Source organism: Salvelinus namaycush, chromosome 39, assembly GCF_016432855.1.
Source record: "Salvelinus namaycush isolate Seneca chromosome 39, SaNama_1.0, whole genome shotgun sequence".
Classification (NCBI taxonomy): Eukaryota; Metazoa; Chordata; class Actinopteri; order Salmoniformes; family Salmonidae; genus Salvelinus; species Salvelinus namaycush.
The window spans coordinates 4,024,338-4,041,444 of NC_052345.1; the positions used below are offsets into that span (position 1 = coordinate 4,024,338).

A 17,107-nucleotide genomic window follows, 5' to 3' on the forward strand; every position below is an offset into this window, starting at 1 on the left:
GAGCTCATTTGGGAAATTTTACTAATCCAAAACATGGTAGTAGGGGCATGTTTGAGGCAGCACGTTCTATCAACGTATCAAAGTTCAGAGGTCACAGGATTAACTGTAAGAGGCTTAATACAGTTGTTTTCCAGCCACTAGGGGGTACTCGGGTGAAGCTCATGGGAAATAATAAGAAAAGTTTAAGTGGACTGGGGAAGAGGAAGAAAAATGAACAAAAAATGCTGTAAATGGCTGTTACACCGTGCTGACATGATTAACATTCAAGTGAACAGTACCTTTCAAGTTTGTGTTTATATTATAAGCTCATAGAAAGGGTAACATAACCAATCAAGTAAGTGATAATTGTATCTAGGCAGATTACCATGTTCATTTAAAAAAAAGATATATATTTTTACCTTTATTTAACTAGGCAAGTCAGTTAAGAACAAATTCTTATTTACAATGGCGGCCTACCCCGGCCAAATCTGAACGGCGCTGGGCCAATTGTGTGCCGCCCAATGAGACTCCCAATCACGGCCGGATGTGATGCAGCAAGGATTCAAACCAGGGACTACAGCAATGACTCGTGCACTGAGATGCAGTGCCTTAGACCGCTACGCCAATTGGAGCAGTCTATTACACCATCCATCCACCAGAATATAATAGACCTACACATAGTCTGTGTCTGAAATGGCATCCTATTCCTTATATACTGTCAGGTGACATTTCAGATGCAGCCATCCTCTCTAACAGTTAGAAGCCAAACAAATGATGTCAGGAACTCCAAATGTCATTAAGTCACTATTGGGGATTGTCGACCCAATGACGTCTCACAAATCATCATCGCCATGGTGATGCTCCATGACATAATTTATTTGGACGGTTGAAGTGTTGTAGAAGAGTGGGCGTAGCAGCACTACACTCTTAGAAATAAAGGTGCTATCTAGAACCTTAAAGGGTTCTTCTGCTGTCCCCATAGGAGAACCCTTTTGAGTTTCAGGTAGAACCTCTTTGGTTCCAGGTAGAACTTTTTAGGGTTCCATGTAAAACCCTTTCTACAGACCAGATGCTTTTCAACTTTCTGTGGAGAAACCGTCACCGTCACATTAGGAAACTGTTGCATTGAACACTTATGAGTATGGTGGGCTGAATTTTCTGGACATTCCTACCTTAAATAATAGTGTTCAGATCAGTTTGATAAAACACTTACTAAGAAGACCCACTTCTATGTGGAACTGCATTCCTCATCATGTCTTTTCTACTTTTGGTGGCCTTAACTTCATGTTGGTTTGCTATTGACAAAGTTCCAGTGAAACTCTTCTTTTCATTGGCAGGTTTTCTAGTCATGGTCCTTCATTTAGAAGCATAATTTCTCTCCACACGTATATTATATCTGGAATAATCAGCACATATTGTGTAACAATAAATCTTTGTTTTTAGAATATTGGTTCAGAAATAATATCCTATTGGTGAGACAACTTGTAAATGCAGAGGGTCTTATTATGACTCATTCTTATCACTTTACAAGATCCCTACAACGCCTAAAGAATTTACAATTGTTTTAGTCTCCATTCCCTCAGGTGTTGCTTTAATATTCAGGAACATGTTAAGACCCTCAGAACCTACCTTCGATTACCGCTGTTGACTCAATAGTAGTAAAGATTTGTTTTTGTTTTGGTCCATTCAACAACATGCCTTGCCTTGTATCAACAGGATTTTGTATCTATCTATATACCTAATGTCATGCCTTATTGAAATCGTTTTATTGATAATATCTGTTGTCTCACACATACGTACTTACTAACACAATTAAGGAAGTTTTTAATAAAATTATTCATTCATATTACCCTGCCAACCACTACATGAAGTTAAAAAAATAGATACATTAAAATTGAACCAATTCTAATCACCACCCAGAAACAGTGTTGCATCTTTTTTTAATGGTATTCATGTAAAGAATCTGATTTATAATGGAACAAATTCATGAAGATTTGACACAATTATGGAGAGATGTACTGCATGAATTCTTTACCTACGATGTAAATAATTTGGATGGATATTTGTATTTGTTGTTCACCCGCCGTACAGTAGGTGGCGGCAATAGGTGTAGTCTGCCATTAAACCTTAAAGAAGAACAAGAAAACAACAAATTGTTGATGCGGACAGCAAGCGGCGAACAGTTCATATCATACAAAGAAACAGTAGCTTCCACAATGGATCGGGTAAGTCTGGTTTTAACATTATATGCCCGCTGTGTTGTATAAAATGTCTAGGCTTAGTTTTCATCATCTTTGAACCTCCACATTGCTGTGTTCTGTTTGGGGCGGCAGGTAGCCTAGTGGTTAGAGCGTTGGGCCAGTAACCGAATCCCCGAGCTGACAAGGTAAACATCTGTCGTTCTGTCCCTGAACAAGTCAGTTAATCCACTGTTCATATGCCGTGATTCTAAATAAGATTTTTTTTCTATATCGGACTTAACTAGTTAAATTAAAAAAAGTAGCCTACAACTATATCAGTTGTATTGTAACGACCCTGGGTTTATAAGCGCGGATATCGACTCTGCCGCTCGAGCATGCTTTTGCGGCATTCGATAGCGCGCTGGACTTCGGGCTAGAAGGTCGAGGGTTCGAGACCTGCTCCCAGCTTGTTTCATTACAGTATTTATTATGGATCCCCATTAGCTGCCAACGCAGCAGCTACTCTTCCTGGGGTCCAGCAAAATTAAGCAGTTCATACAATCATGTTTAGGAATCTGTGACTTTAACCTAATTCTATCCTTCCTCCCTAAGTGTTCACATTCCTTCACTAATTTCTTACATATTAGCCATTATTTAACCAGATATTCAAGTGGCCGTTCTAACAAAGAAAAGAAATGGCTACAGTCCAAACACGATGTTTTTCCCTCGGGGGTATCCCCGTCGAAACCGGATGCAGTTTGATTGCCATTTTAGGGAGGTCTAATTCCCTAACGTTGGCCCTCGATTTAGCTTGAAGGAGCGAGTGAACAACTTTGGTCACTTGCGGGGTTGATTTGACCCACAAGTCATTGCAAACTGTAGTCACATGTCAAACTCTGGTGGCCGCTAAGTGTCAAATTTAATCAACAACCAGCATTTTCGGTATCTCAGTAAAAATATGAAGCTAGTTTGCAATTTAAATAAATATATATATTAGTGTTGGCAAATTGGCTTAGTTTTGTAGTGAGGAGTGCAATTCTGAAATGTATTGGAATAAATGACCAAACTATAAAACTAGCTAGCCAGCTATGGGTAACTGTAGCTAGCTACCTGACATGAGTGCTAGTGTTGGGGATTTTCCAGTACCTATACTGTTTTCTTAGAAGTAGTCAGCAGAATCGATATAGGGTTAACCATTAGTATATGTGTAAGCAGAACCAATGTGTATGTGCAAGCTGAGTCAATACAGGCTTAACCATTCGGGGTCATGCCTGGTCTTGTGAAGGCTATTGGACATGTGTAACGGATGTGAAATGGCTAGCTAGTTAGCGGTGGTACGCGCTAATAGCCTTTCAATCGGTGACGTCACTTGCTCTGAGACTTGGGTGACTGTTGTTGATGTGTGCAGAGGGTCCCTGGTTCGCGCCCGGGTCGGGGCGAGGGGACGGACGTAAAGTTAAACTGTTACACATGCACATTAGTTAATCATTGATAGTTACATTAGCCTGGTCTTGTGAAGGCTATTGGACATGCTCATTAGTTAATCATTGATAGGAACCACTAGACATGTACCTGTATTAGGAAGGTACAGTTGAAGTCAAGTTTACATACACCTTAGCCAAATACATATAAACTCAGTTTTTCACAATTCCTGACATTTAATCCAAGTAAAAATTCCCTGTCTTAGGTCAATTATGATCACTTTATTTTAAGAATGTGAAATGTCAAAATAATAGTAGAAAATTGTTTATTTCAGCTTTTATTTCTTTCATCACATTCCCACATTCCCAACACTCTAGTATTTGGAATCATTGCCTTTAAATTGTTTAACTTTTGTCAAACGTTTCGGGTAGCCTTCCACAAGCTTCCCACATTATTGGACCAATAATTCCACGACACTAGCTAGATACGTTGGCTTACTAGGTACATTGATAGCTTTAGGTTGGTTGTTTTTAAGTTAATCTTCAAGATTTCCACCAAGGACGTTGCCTCCGATCATCACTCTCCCTCGCTTGGTTAAGGGACATTTTTAAGGTACACTCGGATGTAAAACGCAATTCAAGGGCTGAGGGTTTAGGGCCGAGGAAGGGAAGAATGGGACCATTATAGCCAATGAGAGGGCAGATATGCGTGTTTTCACTAGTTGCAACAATGTCGAACATCTATAACGTACTTTTATTTATTTAGGGTTAGGCATAACGTTAGTGTTTTTAAGGTTAGGGTTAAAATCACATTTAAAAAGATAAGTTGTAGAAATGGGTGTGGTTTATGGCTTTGTTTGTGGTAACTAGTGACCCCCCCATTTGACCCTCTTGCTTCTCCTCTTCCGTGTTGTTTGATATTAAATGACTGGTATAAGAAATATGGTGGAAACTAGCACATGCCCACCAATCCAATGCTCTTAGATTTGTGGGTTGTAGTGAACGATTGAACATTTCAGGTGGAAGGAGATGTTCGAGGGATGCACCTAAATCAGAGGTTTAGACTGACTTAATACAATATTTGGTTTAATGATCAACTGTTAACTTATTGTGGCCAACAGGACAAAGCTAGCCCGTCCCCCTCCACCCTCCAGGAGTCCCCAAGTCGACCGCCTCTCCGTACTTTACTGCTGGTTCTGGTCGACTGCAGGAAAACACCGGGGCAGAGTGGAACTGAGAGAGGAGAAGAGGAACATGGAGATATGATTTCATTAAGTAAAAACCATGGTGTGTGGATTACTCTGCTTCTTTAACAATTAATTGGTTAATTATATTGATGAAAATATTTGGTAGTTCCACCCAATTTTGAGAAGTGTAACTTGGTCCCCCCCAAAAACGTTTGATTTCACCTAATTTTAACTTTCTGTTATGAAGAGCACATGTTCGATGTAATAAAAACATGTTTTCCCATCTCAAGAGGTTATATGAAAGTACATACTGTAGTAAGTGCTAAATAAAGTAACAGGGGACTACTGAAAACAACAAAACCACTAGTTTACAATGGTGAAATAGTCCTTTAAATCAGCCACCAATTGTCTCATGACAGGGGTAATGGAAGCTAGTTTTGTTCCACGGGGAGTGAAAATTGAATGCTAGCTCCACAAAAACATTATTCTACCATATCAATTTCTGGGTAAAATGGTTCACTTGCTCAGTTTTCTACAAAAAACACCAGAGAATCGATAAGACTAGCACTAGGAAACCTGCTTTTACTCTGAGTTGACGTTCAATGTTTCTTTTGCCCAAAAAATGTAAGGAACAGTTTCACCATATTAAACATGGATTGACCTTAATGAGGGACAGATGTAAATGAATCACTAATTACATGAAATAAATAATGTTCAGAAATGACTGTCAAAGTAACCAAATAACTAGTGCTTTACATGCACACTAATCATTTCCTATTAAACTGATTATGGCAGTAGGCTGAGTATGGCATTAGTCATGTAAACACCTTACTCTGCTGATCTTAATTGGTGTAAGGTCATAACAGAAGGAAGCATACGCCTTTAAAAACACCTTGTTTTCATTATCAATCTTTACAATGATTAGGACATTAAACACTTTAATCAGAGTTATAGAGGTGTATTTATTCTGCATGTTCTAACACAAGCAGCGCCAGCTAACTTCTTTTGACCGAGTCCAGTGAGTTCAGGAAAAACTGAAAGTATGCAGCTTAGAAATAGTTTCACATACAACCGTTATACTGCTTTAAAAAAAACATAGTCGAGGTGGTAGAACGTTTATTTTGATTGCCAATTTTCAGCGTTTTTCAAAGTCCCGTCAGGTAGGTGTTCATGTAAACAGGTTTATTAGGGAAATTGTTCTTTCAAAGCATGTCAATGTTTAAATCAAACTCTTATGCTAATTGATTTCACAATTAACGTATTATTCTGCGCTTGTAACTGTACTCAATGATGGTAAAACTTGGATAAATTATTGAATTAGTTGGGTAAAAATCTTTCTAGAAGTTACACAGGGTTGACGGAGGGACTTGTCACAATTCAGAATTTTGTCACTTTAGCAAGTGTTCATTAATATTATTTAATAACAGATTTAAAATGTAATACTGGTGCTCAATTTCTACTGGAAAAATATGAAAGGGAAGCAAAAGGCCTTAATTTCATGGAAGGACCCATCTGTTTATGGACCCATATTTGCAAAACCTAACTATTCAATGTCTTTGTTTCACAGGGGACATCCCTAATCGTTGCTCTCTTAGTGGGAGGTGCTTATCATCTGGGGAGCCTCAACAACATCATGATGCTGACATGAAAGAGAAGAGTCTCTCCAGACCAGAACACCTCAAGAAACACCAGCAGAGACGTATAGGGAAGAAACCTCACCACTGCTGCTCTGACTGTGGGAAGAGTTTTGCTAAACAAGACTTGACAATTCATGAGCAAATTCACACTCTAGAGCATGCATCTAAAACCTTAAAATCTCATCTGAGAATTCATTCAGGGGAGGGACCTTATACCTGCTTTGATTGTGGGAAATACTTAAATCAGTCAGGAGCCCAGACTAAACACAAACACACAGGAGAGAAGCCTTATAGCTGTGATCAATGTGGGAAGACTTTCAATCAGTCAGGACACCTGACTAGACACCAACGCATACACACAGGAGAGAAGCCTTATAGCTGTGATCAGTGTGGGAAGAGCTTCAATCACTCAGGATCCCTGATTGCACACCAACGCATACACACAGGAGAGAAGCCTTATAGCTGTGATCAGTGTGGGAAGAGTTTAACTAAAGGTTACCGTCTGACTGTACACCAGCGCATACACACAGGAGAGAAGCCTTATAGCTGTGATCAGTGTGGGAAGAGTTTCAGTTTCTTTGGATCCATGATTACACACCAGCGCATACACACAGGAGAGAAGCCTTATAGCTGTGATCAGTGTGGGAAGAGTTTCAGTTTCTTGGGATCCATGATTATACACCAACGCATACACACAGGAGAGAAGCCTTATAGCTGTGATCAGTGTGGGAAGAGCTTCAATAACTCAGGAGCCCTGACTAGACACCAACGCATACACACAGGAGAGAAACTTTATAGCTGTGATCAGTGTGGGAAGAGCTTCAATAACTCAGGAGACCTGACTAGACACCAACGCATACACACAGGAGAGAAGCCTTATAGCTGTGATCAGTGTGGGAAGAGCTTCAGTCGATCAGGAACCCTGAGCAAACATCAACGCATACACACAGGAGAGAAGCCTTATAGCTGTGATCAGTGTGGGAAGAACTTCAATCAGTCAGGATACCTGACTAAACACCAACGCATACACACAGGAGAGAAGCCTTATAGCTGTGATCAGTGTGGGAAGAGTTTCAGTTACTCGGGATCCCTGACTACACACCAACGCATACACACAGGAGAGAAGCCTTATAGCTGTGATCAGTGTGGGAAGAGTTTCAGTTACTCAGGATCCCTGACTATACACCAACTCATACACACAGGAGAGAAGCCTTATAGCTGTGATCAGTGTGGGAAGAGTTTCAGGTACTCGGGATCCATGATTACACACCAGCGCATACACACAGGAGAGAAGCCTTATAGCTGTGATCAGTGTGGGAAGAGCTTCAATCGTTCAGGATCCCTGACTGTACACCAACGAATACACACAGGAGAGAAGCCTTATAGCTGTGATCAGTGTGGGAAGAGTTTCAGTGAATCAGGATCCCTGACTGTACACCAACGCATACACACAGGAGAGAAGCCTTATAGCTGTGATCAGTGTGGGAAGAGTTTCAGTTACTCGGGATCCATGATTACACACCAGCGCATACACACAGGAGAGAAGCCTTATAGCTGTGATCAGTGTGGGAAGAGCTTCAATCGTTCAGGATCCCTGACTGTACACCAACGAATACACACAGGAGAGAAGCCTTATAGCTGTGATCAGTGTGGGAAGAGCTTCAGTCGATCAGGAACCCTGACTACACACCAACGCATACACACAGGAGAGAAACCTTATTCCTGTCTATGTGGAAAGAGCTTTGCTCATTCAGGGTCACTGATAACACACCAGAAAGCTCAAACATGTTTTCTTTCATCTCGTTTCTCTCCGGCACCGGTTCCAGATTCCTAAATAACATTTCAATAGAAAACATATTGCAAAGAGTTATTGTTATAGGATTTTTATGAATAATGACTAAATAATGTATACATTTAATGCAGGATTGTAACTAACATAATTCTACCCTGTCTGATAAAGAATGTTTCTACATAGGCAAAGAGGAAGTGTTAGCAGACAAATTGTGACAGACAACTTGTGACCACTGTGAAACTGATAACAGGAAGAAAGTCTCCCCACCCATGGAGGGAGAAACCGTAGGGCTTGCAGTAGATTGTGTAACATGTGGCAGCACATGATAAGCAATATGTATGTGTTGGAATGGAATTAAAAAGCAGCTTTGTCATTGTCAGAGAGTAGAAGGGACATTTAGGACGTGATGACTCAATGTGTGATATATAAACTAATGTACATGTGATTATGTTCAGAGCTCTCGAGAATAAACGCTATTGATTAATTTGGGGACTGGTCTTTGTCTATTTTATGCAAATAAGAACCTTACAAATCATTAGAAACGGACAGAGTGTTTTAATTGAATTGGTTAACGGACACATAGTTACAAAATTCCACTAACAGTTACGTCTCCCATTCTCTAACAGTTTAAGTCTGATTACCATGGTAACCTGTGTAGCATAATATGCAGCTCTGGATCCATATGTATCAATCGTCTTGGAGTGGGAGTGCTGTGTGTGGTGGGGAGGAGGTGTTCAGAGCTGTATCTTATTTCATTAACTCATATTATCCATTAAATAATGTACAATAAAATGTTTCACCAATAGTAGGGGTATATTCATGTGTGGGGGAAATGTTGTCTGAAGAGAGAACCTTGAATTGTACATCTTGTCTCATACATCATTGGTTCCTGTAGGTGCTGGGTAGAGATGTGAGGGGGAGACAGTCATGATCCCCTCAGACCTTTTGGCAGAATGCCCAGAATATGTTCTATAAGTTACATGCAGGAACCAAACGTTAATGATGAATAATGTAAATCATGCAAATATAACTTGTCTGTGTAAGCAGTATATAAGAGAACATACGGGACTGCCCCGAAAGAGCTCCCGACCGATGTGTACTATGGTGCATTAAGTTTGTTGCAACCTCTCCAGCTTGCTAAAAGTAAAGAATGATTCATTTAAGTTTGACTGAGTCCTTGGTAGTATTTTCCACGACACATGTATTCAATACAAAAATACATTAAATCCTTTATCTTATGTCGCACGGCATGAGGCAAATGGTGGTCACACCAGACACTGACTACCGTTTTTTAAAGGTATCTGTGACCAACAGATGCATACAGTTGAAGTCAGAAGTTTACATACACCTTAGCCAAATACATTTAAACTCAGTTTTTCACAATTCCTGACATTTAATCCTAGTAATAATTCCCTTTTTTAGTTCATTTAGGATCACCACTTTATTTTAAGATTGTGAAATGTCAGAATAATAGTAGAGAATTATTTATTTCAGCTTTTATTTCTTTCATCACATACCCAGTGGGTCAGAAGTTTACATACACTCAATTAGTATTTGGTAGCATTGCCTTTAAATTGTTTAACTTTGGTCAAATGTTTCGGGTAGCCTTCCACAAGCTTCCCACAATAAGTTGGGTGAATTTTGGCTCATTCCTCCTGACAGCTGGTGTAACTGAGTCAGGTTTGTAGGCCTCCTTGCTTGCATACACTTTTTCAGTTCTGCCCACACATTTTCTATAGGATTGAGGTCGGGGCTTTGTGATGGCCTCTCCAATACCTTGACTTTTTTGTCCTTAAGCCATTTTGCCACAACTTCAGAAGTATGCTTGGGGTCATTGTCCATTTGGAAGACCCATTTGCGACCAAACTTTAACTTCCTGACTGATGTCTTGAGATGTTTCTTCAATATATCCACATCATTTCCTTTCCTCATGATGCCATCTATTTTGTGAAGTGCACCAGTCCCTTCTGCAGCAAAGCACCCCCAAAACATGATGTTGCCACCCCCGTGCTTCCCGGTTGGGATGGTGTTCTTCGGGCTTGCAAGCCTCCACCTTTTTCCTCCAAAGATAATGATGGTCATTATGGCCAAACAGTTCCATTTTTGTTTCATCAGACCAGAGGACATTTCTCCAAATTGTACAATCTTTGTCCCAATGTGCAGTTGCAAACCGCAGTCTGGCTTTTTTTATGGCGGTTTTGGAGCAGTGGCTTCTTGTTTGCTGAGGTGCCTTTGTGGGAGCTAATGTAATATAAATAGGTGTAGTTGCTATGCTGAAGTAGCAAGGACAAAAATTACATTGGCCATAGGAAGAGAAGATGACAAGATGATTTGCTATTTCTGAAAAGGGTAACATGCCAAAGAGTACATTAACCAAGGCCATAAGTACATTTATGACAGCTGGACATACTATTGTCAGAAGGACACAGGAAGGAGAATGGTAGCAGAATGACCAACAGGTGAAACATGAGCATGCAATGTATGTATTATTTTTGTATGAAGGGGTCCTGCCACCATTATAATCTATCCGGAAGCAGATATGGGCATTATTGGGCGTGAACAAGCAAAGAACTCAGACTAAAAGATAATGGTGGCAGAAGGACTAAGGGGAGTAACTTAATTTACATATGGTGTTATGGATACAGGTATCCTGTATGTGTATTTATTTTCTCTCCTTCTCCCCTCACAGGTGACAATCATCATTCCCCAATCAGTCACCAATCAGTCGCTAATCAGAAGACACCTGCTCCTTTTCCCTTACCCAATCACAACCCCTTTCCCTTGGTTTAAAAACCCTGTCAGTTATTTTCTCTGGAGAGCAATCTCTCTGTCAATGCCATCTGTCTGTTGATCTCTTGTTTGGTTTTAGCAGCTACATGTCACTTTGTCCGTTATGCTGTGAGTTTTGTTTTGGTGTTTGACTGTTTGTTCATGGTGGGGAAGGGGGTACTAAGACAAGTTGCCCATGGGCATACACTACCCCTGGGTAAACTTTGTCTAAATAGAACTGGGCGGACCACCCTCTGTGTTTTTGGTTAGTTAGTTAGCTGTTGTTGAAGTAGGCTAGTTTAGGGGTGTTTTTGGATATTTGTTTCTTTCCTTAGGTCCAGCTCAGCCCCTTTTCCTGCCCCCTGTTTACTGTGTGTTTGCAAATAAACCCTGAGTTTTTGACGGTAATTTAGTTGTCTGTGGTTTTTGTTCTCACTGTTACTTTTTCACTGCTATAATTTGCATGAGTTATGTTACGGTTTTCGATATCATCCCCCTAGACTGCCGGGCCAAAAGGGATTCGTAACATAAGGGATGTACTCATATGTGTATAAAAGCAGAGCCAGTGCTCAGGGAAATCGGCAGTTTCGTGGACCAGCACGGCATTTGCTACTTTGTATTAAAGCCTAATTGAATTCACAAGTTCTTGTAAGAGCGATAAATATCTGAGGCAATATTCTAGCTGTATGTTCTTAATGTCGTTGTTCAGCCACGACTCGGTGAAACATAAGCTATTAAAGTTTTTAATGTCCCATTGGTAGGATATACGTGCTTTCAGTTTGTCCCATTTATTTTCCAGCGATTGAACGTTAGCTAGCAGGACGGAAGGCAAAGGCAGATTAGCCACTTGTCGCCTGATCCTCACAAGGCACCCTGATCTTTCTCCGCAAAATCTCAGTTTCCTTCTCCAGCGAATGACAGGAATCTGGGAATGGTCGGGTAGTATATCCCTCCCGTCCAACTCATTGAAGAAAAACTCTTTGTCTAATCTGAGGTGAGTAATCGCAGTTCTGATGTCCAGAAGCTCTTTTCGGTCATAAGAGACGGTAGCAGCAACATTATGTACAAAACAAGTGAGGAACAACGCGAAAAAACAAGCAAAATAGCATGGTTGGTTAAGAGCCGGTAAGACGGCAGCCATCCCCTCCGGTGCCATCACTTCATTTTGATGCAGCACTCCATCACTCTTGTTATTGGTCAAATAGTCCTGATACAGCCTGGAGGTGTGTTTTAGGTCATTGTCTTCTTGAAAAAGAAATGATAGTCCCACTAAGCGCAAACCAGCTGGGCTGGCGTATTGCTGTAGAATGCTGTGGTAGCCATGCTGGTTAAGTGTACCTTGAATTCTAAATAAAAAACCGACGGTGTCACCAGGAAAGCACCCCCACGCCTCCTCCATGCTTCATGGTGGGAACCACACATGGGGAGATCATCCGTTCACCAACTCTGTGTCTCACAAAGACACGGAGGTTAGAACCAAAAATCTCAAATGTGGACTCATCAGACCAAAGGACAGATTTCCACCCGTCTAATGTCCATTGCTCGTGTTTCTTGGCCCAAGCAAGTCCTTTAGGAGTGTTTTTTTTGTTGCAGCAATTAAACCATGAATGCCTAATTCCTCTGAACAGTTGAACACTTTAAAGTACTACTTAAGTAGGTTTTTTTGTGTGTCTGTACTTTAGTATTTATATATTTACAACTTTTACTTTTACTTCACTACATTCCTAAAGAAAATTATAAACTTTTTACTCCATACATTTTCCCTGACACCTAGAAGTACTCGTTACATTTTGAATGCTTAGCAGTACAGAAAATGGTTCAATTCACACACTTATCAAGAGAACATCCCCGGTCATCCCTACTGCCTCTGATCTGGCAGACTAACTAAACAGAGAACATCCCTGGTCATCCCTACTTCCTCTGATCTGGCAGACTCACTAAACACATTTGTTTGTAAATGATGTCTGAGTGTTGGAGTGTGCCCCTGGCGATCTGTAAATGATGTCTGAGTGTTGGAGTGTGCCCCTGGTTATCAGTAAATGATGTCTGAGTGTTGGAGTGTGCCCCTGGCAATCTGCAAATAGAAAAAAACATAAAATTGTGCTGTCTGGTTTGCTTTGTATGAGGACATTTGAATTATTTGTACTTATATTTGAACAATTACATTTAGTTTTGATACTTAAGTATATTTTAAACCAAATACTTTCACTCAAGTGGAATTTTACTGTGTAACTTTGACTTGAGTCATATTCTATGATGGTATCTTTACTTTTACTGAAGTATGACACATTGGGCACTTTTTCCACCACTGGACTAATGTTTATTTTGACAGGAGAATTACTTGTGAATTAGGTTCGATGCACCCATTACAAAGACTTGCATAAACAGTTCTATGTCCTATCTGTGCTAGTAGTGTACAGCAGCTGCCATTATAGCAGCAGCGAAAGACCAGAACAAGTCATTCCCAGACACTCCCTCACGAGAGATAGGCCTGTTGAGATACTCCCTCTTTGCGCATGTGTTCCATGTGGCTGCCAGGTAAAAGTAGACGATAGCAGACAACCGGATTCTTAATCGAAGGTGGGTGTTGTTGAACGTTTTCTTGAATTTACTCGACTTTTATAGATAACGTAAAATGTTATCCGGGAACTTTCTGAAGTAATATTAGGCTACATGAGATGTTTATTTCTTTTAACTTACTTACGTTTTGATATTTAAATAGATGTTGGATTGCTCTGGTATAGGGGCGCATCAGTTGCAGGCTTGAGAATCAAATTTTCTCTCGGCAACTCCCAAGTCATTATCCGAACACTACAACAAAGTAGTCAAACTGTACTGTAGCTTGAAACATTTCATGCCATAAAAAGAAACAATAGCTTCCACAATGAATCGGGTATGTCTGGTTTTAACAGTATAGGCCTGCTGTGTTGTACAAAATGTCTAGCCCTAGTTATCATCTTTGATCCTCCACATTCCTCTGTTCGGTTTAAACGGCAAAAAAAATAAAGATCTCTCCTATTTAAAATGTTTTGATTTGTTTAACACTTTGTTGGTTACTATATGATTCCATGTGTCATTTCATAGTTTTGATGTCTTCACTACTCTTCTACAATGTAAAAACAAAGAAAAATCCTTGAATGAGTAGGTATGTAAACTTTTGACTGGTACTGTATATATATATACACTGCTCAAAAAAATAAAGGGAACACTTAAACATCACAATGTAACTCCAAGTCAATCACACTTCTGTGAAATCAAACTGTCCACTTAGGAAGCAACACTGATTGACAATACATTTCACATGCTGTTGTGCAAATGGAATAGACAAAAGGTGGAAATTATAGGCAATTAGTAAGACACCCCCAAAAAAGGAATGGTTCTGCAGGTGGTGACCACAGACCACTTCTCAGTTCCTATGCTTCCTGGCTGATGTTTTGGTCATTTTTGAATGGTGGCGGTGCTTTCACTCTAGTGGTAGCATGAGACGGAGTCTACAACCCACACAAGTGGCTCAGGTAGTGCAGTTCATCCAGGATGGCACATCAATGCGAGCTGTGGCAAAAAGGTTTGCTGTGTCTGTCAGCGTAGTGTCCAGAGCATGGAGGCGCTACCAGGAGACAGGCCAGTACATCAGGAGACGTGGAGGAGGCCGTAGGAGGGCAACAACCCAGCAGCTGGACCGCTACCTCCGCCTTTGTGCAAGGAGGTGCACTGCAAGAGCCCTGCAAAATGACCTCCAGCAGGCCACAAATGTGCATGTGTCTGCTCAAACGGTCAGAAACAGACTCCATGAGGGTGGTATGAGGGCCCGACGTCCACAGGTGGGGGTTGTGCTTACAGCCCAACACCGTGCAGGACGTTTGGCATTTGCCAGAGAACACCAAGATTGGCAAATTCGCCACTGGCGCCCTGTGCTCTTCACAGATGAAAGCAGGTTCACACTGAGCACATGAGCACATGTGACAGACGTGACAGAGTCTGGAGACGCCGTGGAGAACGTTCTGCTGCCTGCAACATCCTCCAGCATGACCGGTTTGGCGGTGGGTCAGTCATGGTGTGGGGTGGCATTTCTTTGTGGGGCCGCACAGCCCTCCATGTGCTCGCCAGAGGTAGCCTGACTGCCATTAGGTACCGAGATGAGATCCTCAGACCCCTTGTGAGACCATATACTGGTGCGGTTGGCCCTGGGTTCCTCCTAATGCAAGACAATGCTAGACCTCATGTGGCTGGAGTGTTTCAGCAGTTCCTGCAAGAGGAAGGCATTGATGCTATGGACTGGCCCGCCCGTTCCCCAGACCTGAATCCAATTGAGCACATCTGGGACATCATGTCTCGCTCCATCCACCAACGCCACGTTGCACCACAGACTGTCCAGGAGTTGGCGGATGCTTTAGTCCAGGTCTGGGAGGAGATCCCTCAGGAGACCATCCGCCACCTCATCAGGAGCATGCCCAGGCGTTGTAGGGAGGTCATACAGGCATGTGGAGGCCACACACACACTACTGACCCTCATATTGACTTGTTTTAAGGACATTACATCAAAGTTGGATCAGCCTGTAGTGTGTTTTTCCACTTTAATTTTGAGTGTGACTCCAAATCCAGACCTCCATGGGTTGATAAATTTGATTTCAATTGATAATTTTTGTGTGATTTTGTTGTCAGCACATTCAACTATGTAAAGAAAAAAGTATTTAATAAGAATATTTCATTCATTCATATCTAGGATGTGTTATTTTAGTGTTCCCTTTATTTTTTTGAGCAGTGTATATATACAGTGGGGAGAACAAGTATTTGATACACTGCCGATTTTGCAGGTTTTCCTACTTACAAAGCATGTAGAGGTCTGTAATTTTTATCATAGGTACACTTCAACTGTGAGAGACGGAATCTAAAACAAAAATCCAGAAAATCACATTGTATGATTTTTAAGTAATTAATTTGCATTTTATTGCATGACATAAGTATTTGATCACCTACCAACCAGTAAGAATTCCGGCTCTCACAGACCTGTTAGTTTTTCTTTAAGAAGCCCTCCTGTTCTTCACTCATTACCTGTATTAACTGCACCTGTTTGAACTCGTTACCTGTATAAAAGACACCTGTCCACACACTCAATCAAACAGACTCCAACCTCTCCACAATGGCCAAGACCAGAGAGCTGTGTAAGGACATCAGGGATACAATTGTAGACCTGCACAAGGCTGGGATGGGCTACAGGACAATAGGCAAGCAGCTTGGTGAGAAGGCAACAACTGTTGGCGCAATTATTAGAAAATGGAAGAAGTTCAAGATGACGGTCAATCACCCTCGGTCTGGGACTCCATGCAAGATCTCACCTCGTAGGGCATCAATGATCATGAGGAAGGTGAGGGATCAGCCCAGAACTACACGGCAGGACCTGGTCAATGACCTGAAGAGAGCTGGGACCACAGTCTCAAAGAAAACCATTAGTAACACACCATGCCGTCATGGATTAAAATCCTGCAGCGCACGCAAGGTCCCCCTGCTCAAGCCAGCGCATGTCCAGGTCCGTCTGAAGTTTGCCAATGACCATCTGGATGATCCAGAGGAGGAATGGGAGAAGGTCATGTGGTCTGATGAGACAAAAATAGAGCTTTTTGGTCTAAACTCCACTCGCCGTGTTTGGAGGAAGAAGAAGGATGAGTACAACCCCAAGAACACCATCCCAACCGTGAAGCATGGAGGTGGAAACATCATTCTTTGGGGATGCTTTTCTGCAAAGGGGACAGGACGACTGCACCGTATTGAGGGGAGGATGGATGGGGCCATGTATCGCGAGATCTTGGCCAACAACCTCCTTCCCTCAGTAAGAGCATTGAAGATGGGTCGTGGCTGGTTCTTCCAGCATGACAACGACCCGAAACACACAGCCAGGGCAACTAAGGAGTGGCTCCGTAAGAAGCATCTCAAGGTCCTGGAGTGGCCTAGCCAGTCTCCAGACCTGAACCCAATAGAAAATCTTTGGAGGGAGCTGAAAGTCCGTATTGCCCAGCGACAGCCCCGAAACCTGAAGGATCTGGAGAAGGTCTGTATGGAGGAGTGGGCCAAAATCCCTGCTGCAGTGTGTGCAAACCTGGTCAAGAACTACAGGAAACGTATGATCTCTGTAATTGCACACAAA

General features: G+C 41.6%; 1 protein-coding gene across 3 annotated transcripts in view; it reads left to right on the forward strand.

The window, feature by feature from the left end:
* The first annotated feature begins 2,111 nt into the window (after nt 1-2,111).
* Nucleotides 2,112-17,107, forward strand: part of LOC120032416 (zinc finger protein 883-like) — a 32,106-nt gene continuing 17,110 nt past the window's right edge. Inside the window, exons 1-4 of one of the 3 annotated variants that reach the window (XM_038978514.1) lie at nt 2,112-2,204; nt 4,702-4,867; nt 6,335-6,766; nt 7,103-8,134. In XM_038978514.1, the coding sequence (XP_038834442.1) occupies nt 2,139-2,204; nt 4,702-4,867; nt 6,335-6,766; nt 7,103-8,134 (1,696 nt within the window). In that variant the 5' untranslated portion in view covers nt 2,112-2,138. Of the gene's footprint in view, nt 2,205-4,701; nt 4,868-6,334; nt 6,767-7,102; nt 8,539-17,107 lie in introns of those variants that run through there. The other 2 variants (XM_038978513.1, XM_038978512.1) reach the window with 2 other exon arrangements.